At 47.0% G+C, this 6,320-nt stretch overlaps 1 protein-coding gene across 1 annotated transcript; it reads left to right on the forward strand.

The window, feature by feature from the left end:
- The first annotated feature begins 1,532 nt into the window (after positions 1 to 1,532).
- LOC103696478 (ABC transporter G family member STR2-like) lies at positions 1,533 to 5,758 on the forward strand. Its single transcript, XM_039122110.3, has 3 exons — positions 1,533 to 2,229; positions 2,480 to 3,213; positions 4,593 to 5,758. The coding sequence occupies exons 1-3, from the start codon at positions 1,750 to 1,752 to the stop codon at positions 5,590 to 5,592; spliced, it is 2,214 nt and encodes a 737-aa protein (XP_038978038.3). The 5' UTR covers positions 1,533 to 1,749; the 3' UTR covers positions 5,593 to 5,758.
- Positions 5,759 to 6,320: the final 562 nt, after the last annotated feature.

Below are 6,320 nucleotides of genomic sequence, written 5' to 3' on the forward strand. Positions count from 1 at the left end.
TGTGCAGCATCATAAGGGCCTTGAAACTCTTTAGGTGATTCAGAGAATTCGAGGTGCCATCGTATGACTCTACTTAGGGCATCTTGAACTCAGGTGAAATTGGTTTCTTCATAATCTGCCGAAAAAAGAAGGCTTAAAGGAGAAATTGAGATTGTTGTTCGCCCTTAGAGCCTATCCCTTAAGGGCTTGAATCTGGTCCTCCATTTTCTCGATTCTCCTATCGAGGTCGGTATCTCACTGGGGCTCCATGTGGTGAGGAGGCAAAAGGCTTAGAGTGGAGTTCTTACCAGAATGGGGGCTTGGAGTGCATAGTTTTCCATCTTGACCAAGATTGCTCCACTGAGTGCGTCGACTCTAGCAAAACCGCTCGAGATCTCGACATGAGAGTAATGACTGACCAAGCGCATGTGGTGTGTCGACGACTAAGAGTGGTGGTTGTACTGACCGAATTCTGGCCGAATCAGTTTCCATTGTGCTACTGCCTGATACATGCCCTAGACCACTGCGGTTAGTGACTGCACCTGTTGAATGAGCACGTTGAACTGCTCATTACCCACAGGCATGGCGGATTGTTCCGACGGAGCAAATTTTGGGCTCTACAATAACCCTCGGGAGGTTAGAGTGTAGCATTGCGAAGTATGCAATGCATCGCGGGCTCCTCGTGACCTCATGTTGGTGGTTTCTTTCTTCGTTTGATACATATGTAGCTAGGGGGAACCCTTCCTCTGGCATCAATTTGTTGTCGTTGAATCATAGACCGAGGTCGGAGTGCAGTCCGGGATGACTTTGAGTTGGCTGGAACTGAGTTGGATTAAGTGGCCGAGGTGTCGGGGTTTGAACTCCTCCAGAGATGTTTTGCAAGAAGTCCACTTGCTGGAGAGTTTTTGGTGGGAGACCTTCGATGCCTAAGTCAGAATATTGAGGCAACAATATGGAAGGAAGAAATTTCAGCAGAGTGTAGTTTCCTGTGAATAATATTGCATACCTGGGCTTCTCTAGATTGCCCCTTTGTATAGGAAAGTTTATTTTGTCGTTTATCTAGGTCGTTGTAATGTGCGCCAGTCGCCAGGCAATGACTACTAGTACGGCTACGGCGTGGGCGGCGTACGATATTGATTGCACGCCCAATGTAGTACTGCCACATCGGCTAGCTGTTGACATAACGGCCGATTGCTAGGACTGTCAATTTTTGTTGATACATGTCGATTGGCTTTCCGGCCAGAAACGAACTTGCTCACATCGATTGGTTTGACTCTTTGCTAGGATCGACGTTGTTTATCTCGACCTGTATTAGAGATCAATCTGGCCTAAGATCGAGGTATCTAGTATTTTCTCCATAAGAATATATATGCGTAAAAGCCCCTGCAAAAAATGGAATCTTGCTCTTGTTCCTCTCCTCTAAACTGGCATTGATTAGGGACTCGACAGGCCCGTCCAAGCTTATCCCACCCAAACAGGAAAAGGGCCGTGCGCGCGCGCATGAGCGCGTGCACTGATTTTCGGTTTAACCTTGATCCGTGGCTAGCGAGGCCAAAGCCCAATCGGCATGATGAGAACAAAGCATCCTCACCGTATCGAAGCAGACGAATTTGCGAGCGGCCTCTTCGATGAGGTCGCTTCAATCCAGCATCGGAATCTCCTCCGCCGCCCTCTAACCAGACCTCCGACAGCTGCTATAACAGCCCATCCCCTGCCCACCTCCTTCCCCACCCACGTTGGGAGCCGCCAACCACAAAAATCGAATAGTTCATGATGGCAAGTGATTACCGCCGGGACGCCGTGATCGACATCACGGGGCCGCCTCCAAGCTTCACAGGCGGGCTCGAGTTTGCCGGGGTGACCTACAGCGTGACCAAGAAGCAGGAGGTGGACGGGAAGTCGGTGTCGCAGGAGGTGGACCTGCTGCACCGCATCACCGGGTACGCCCCCAAGAGGTGCGTCACCGCCGTGATGGGGCCGAGCGGCGCCGGCAAGTCCACCTTCCTCGATGCGCTCGCCGGCCGGATCGCGAGTGGGAGCCTCAAGGGGCGGGTGTCTCTGGACGGCGCGGAGATGAGCCCCAGCCTGATCAAGCGCAGCTCCGCCTACATCATGCAGGACGACCGCCTCTTCCCCATGCTTACCGTCTACGAGACGCTCATGTTCGCCGCCGACTTCCGCCTCGGCTCCATCTCTCGCGCCGACAAGAAGCAGAGGGTGGAGAAGCTCATCGAGCAGCTCGGATTGACGGTACGGAATGTCGGTTGGAGTTTTACTTGTTATATGAGATTAGAGTTCCCATTTTCATTTTTTGTTTTTGTTTTTTTGCTAAAGTTCCCGTTTTCATGCACGCGTAAGAGTAAGAGAGAGACATTGGTACTGCAATTGCATATACATGGCCGAGGGTTGCCTTTTTTGGGCATTTTCCTCCGAAAGCAATCGATGATAAAGGTGTAAATAAGCATCTAATTGAACTGCACTGCAATGTACATTACTGCAGTCGTCGAGAAACACACGCATTGGGGACGAGGGCATGCGAGGGGTGTCGGGTGGGGAGCGCCGGCGAGTGTCCATCGGGGTGGACATCATCCACGGGCCACCACTGCTGTTCCTGGATGAGCCCACATCGGGGCTGGATTCTACCAGTGCCCACAGCGTGATCGAGCGGGTGTACCACATTGCGCGCGCCGGGAGCACCGTCATCCTCACCATCCACCAGCCCTCATACCGCATCCAGATGTTGTTGGACCATCTCATCATCCTGGCCCGTGGCCAGCTCATGTTCATGGGCGCCCCCAAGGACGTGGCCGGCCACCTCGGCCGCATGGGACGCAAGGTCCCTACGGGCGAGAATTCCATCGAGCACCTTTTGGACGTCATTCAAGAGTACGACCAGTCCGAAGTCGGGGTCACGGCCCTAGCTCAGTTCTGCCTCACTGGGCTCAAGCCGCCGCGTGTCTCTAGCAAGGGGGACCAGCACTCAGTCTCCACGGTCCCACCCACGCCAGTCGTGGCGGGGCACCATCATCGAGGACTAGGAGGAGCCTTGGGCGCCGTGGAACGGTTGGGTGGGAAGCAGGGCGGGATGGAAGAGTTCGATCATAGCGTGAGGAGCGCTTCCTCCAGGTCACCATGGAGCGGCAGCCAGAGCGGCATCATGGAGACGCTCAAATTTACGCCCTCTCGCCATCGAAGGGACTATCATCACCAAAGGGGATCCAACAATCCTCCAAGGTACATAACGATCCATCGATCTCATTGTTTTGCCGCTCCTGCTGTTGCTCATGCTTCGGATTCTTGCAGTTATCGGTCTGTTTATGTCTATCTTCCATCTATTTATTTATCTTTCTAGCCATCTACACCAATTTATTTATATATTAAAAGAGACAAGGCGAGAAAGGTATCTGCTTCTTTTGACTCTAAAATCAATAATGTAATATCGTAATCGGGACATTTCATTGAAAGATGCCAACATGAGATTATGGAAGCATCAACAACCCTGATAGTTGACATTTCACTTGAAGATTCATATATTGATCTTTTTTTAAACCAATACATCACAGGTAAAAATAAATATTTCAAATTAATTAAATATTAAAATAATTTTTACGATGATTTAAATATCAAAATTGAATTATATATATATATATATGTAGCCCCTTCATTTAAATATTTTATAATGTATTTCAGCATGCTAGCCAGTACCATGAAAATTATTTATATTTGTGTCTATATAATGTATACAAAATATATAATTATTTTTATATCAACAAGGGAGATTGTAACCATCTTGCAAAATATCTGATTTTTCATTTCTAGATATTTTTACTAACATAAATCATCATCAATGGTATGGATCTTTGATTCAGATATTCTAATATTGATTTTGGACTTAAAAAGAGTAGATACCCTTTTTTTTCTCAAGAGAAATGTTATAGTCCTTATTAAACTATCCCATAGTTATATGCATGTATGTATGTATATATATATATATATACACTTACGTATGCATGTGTATATGTATATATATATCTATATATATGTGTTTCTCTTTCTCTCTCTCTCTCTCTCTCACTCACTCCATATATATATATATATATATATATATATATATGAAGAGAGGGTGAGATTTTGAGTTGGGTTCCATTGATTCCGTTTGAAGTTGGATCCAATCAAGTGAAATTGGAAGATGGTGGTTTCACACCGTTGACATTGAATGTGGTGTATTATCTATAAATATATAAATATTATACAACTTAATTAGAGACCGTTGGTATATGGATCAAGTTGTCAAAAACAAAAAAGTTTAAATAAATTAGGCATAGTGGTTTGTTTGACTATTTGATTTTTAGACTAGCCATATGCAAATCATATGATTTTTTATTTATAAGTAGTTTGAAGATAGTAAGTCAAATTAAGTGGCACGGATTATCGGTGCTTGATCCTTACCTTTTTGATTTCACCTGGCCACAACATGCTTGAGATTTGCTTGACCGGATATCAGTGCACCTCTCTCTTTCCCTCTCCACACGCGTATATAAGATGAAAAGTTGATGGATGATGAATAAATTAACGCCTCCTCCTCCCCTCGATGTTGTTATTGATTATTGTAGCCTGTCTCCGGGGTGTTATACCTACTCAAACGAGATCCTGTCCGGCACGCCGACACCCCACAGCAGTGACTACACAGTGAATGAGGGTGACTACTTGACCCCAAACATTCTAGGGGGCGCGCCCACCGAACAGGTTGGTCTTATGGGACTTGGCCCCAATTTCGCGAACTCGTACCTGGTAGAGGTGGGGGTGCTAATGCGACGCAACTTGACCAACATCTGGCGCACCCCGGAGCTGTTCTTGTCTCGACAAATGGTGCTGACGGTGATGGGGTCGATGATGGCCACCATGTTCCTACACCCCAAGGACAACCCTCAGGGCATCACTAATCGCCTCAGCTTCTTCATCTTCACCGTCTGCCTCTTTTTCTTCTCATCCAATGATGCTGTCCCGGCGTTCATCCAGGAGCGCTACATTTTCATTCGCGAGACCTCTCACAATACCTACCGTGCTTCCTCTTACACCATTGCTGGCCTCGTCACCTACCTCCCCTTCCTCCTCGTCCAGGCCGCCACTTACGCCTTCATCGTTTGGTTTGCCCTCCGCCTTCATGGTAGCTTCTACTACTTCCTCCTCGTGCTCTATGTCTCGTTGCTTGCCACCAACTCCTTCGTCATCTTCGTTAGTTCTATCGTCCCCAACTTCATCCTTGGCTATGCCTCCGTCATTGCATTCACTGCCCTCTTCTTTCTCTTCTGTGGCTACTTCCTTAGCAGCCAGGCCATCCCCCGAGGGTGGAAGTGGATGAACACCATCTCCACCATGAAATACCCTTATGAGGGCTTGCTGATGAACGAGTTTGTCAAGCACCGCATCTTCTCGACGGATCCCTCAACGGGGCTCACTGTGACCGGGGGGGACATCCTACGCGAAATGTCCGTTAGTCTGGAGGAGTCGGCCAAGTGGAAAATGGTGCTTTACCTCTTGGGGTGGGCGGTGTTCTATCGCATCCTCTTCTATCTCATCCTCCGATTTGCATCCAAGAATCAGAGATCATAGCATGCGAGTATGATGTATGACGACGACGACGATGATTACTCATGTATGCAATCTACATATATGGTTTATTTGATATATTTGATCAATATCGCCGGCAACGGCCCGCAAGTCGTTACTAATTAATTCAAACCATTTCTCTTCATTTATTTAATGCACACTCTACCAATGATGTGTCTGCGGGCAATGTTATAATCATATTAACGAAGCATGGTCTAGCTAATTTCTTTTTGGTAAATTGGATAAATTAACCGGTGCAAGTATATATACATCCAAGGGAATTATAAAAAAAAATTAAAAATTGAACAGAAAGATTTGTCAAAGAATCCCATAGCGTAGTTTTAGTGCAATCGACAATATAGCTCGTGATCTAATCAGCACACTATCAACTTTTCTATAGATATGTGATTTCTCAATAGACAGTCGTGCATGCATCATACGTTAGCAATCATAAAGAAGAGGATGAATTCTAATAGAAATTGGATTTGAAAGTTGTTGCTGGTGGTCCAAACCGAGAACGATTGGCACTGCGGTGTGAACGGGGTTCCGTCTGAGTTGTCTTGGTTGGTGTTGGTTGCGCTCCACCTTCCGCCAAGAAACCTGCAAACAAGCCTTGCACCACCACCAGGGTGGTGATGGCCCTCCGACGGTCAAGTCAGAGGAGATTGGAGGAGGAGGAGAGGTGATAATCGCAAGTAAGAGAGTGCTCTGGGAGATATTGCTCACCCTCC

This window comes from Phoenix dactylifera, chromosome 16, assembly GCF_051530095.1.
Source record: "Phoenix dactylifera cultivar Ajwa chromosome 16, Ajwa_hap1_PhDact_Kaust_v1.1, whole genome shotgun sequence".
NCBI classification, from domain to species: Eukaryota; Viridiplantae; Streptophyta; class Magnoliopsida; order Arecales; family Arecaceae; genus Phoenix; species Phoenix dactylifera.

Excerpts from the sequence above, each read along its gene's own strand:
- LOC103696478 (XM_039122110.3), top strand. The coding sequence starts at position 1,750 with ATGATGGCAAGTGATTACCGCCGGGACGCCGTGATCGACATCACGGGG. Across the intron at positions 2,230-2,479 it reads TCGAGCAGCTCGGATTGACG|TCGTCGAGAAACACACGCAT; the intron begins GTACGGAATGTC and ends ACATTACTGCAG. Across the intron at positions 3,214-4,592 it reads GGATCCAACAATCCTCCAAG|CCTGTCTCCGGGGTGTTATA; the intron begins GTACATAACGAT and ends TGATTATTGTAG.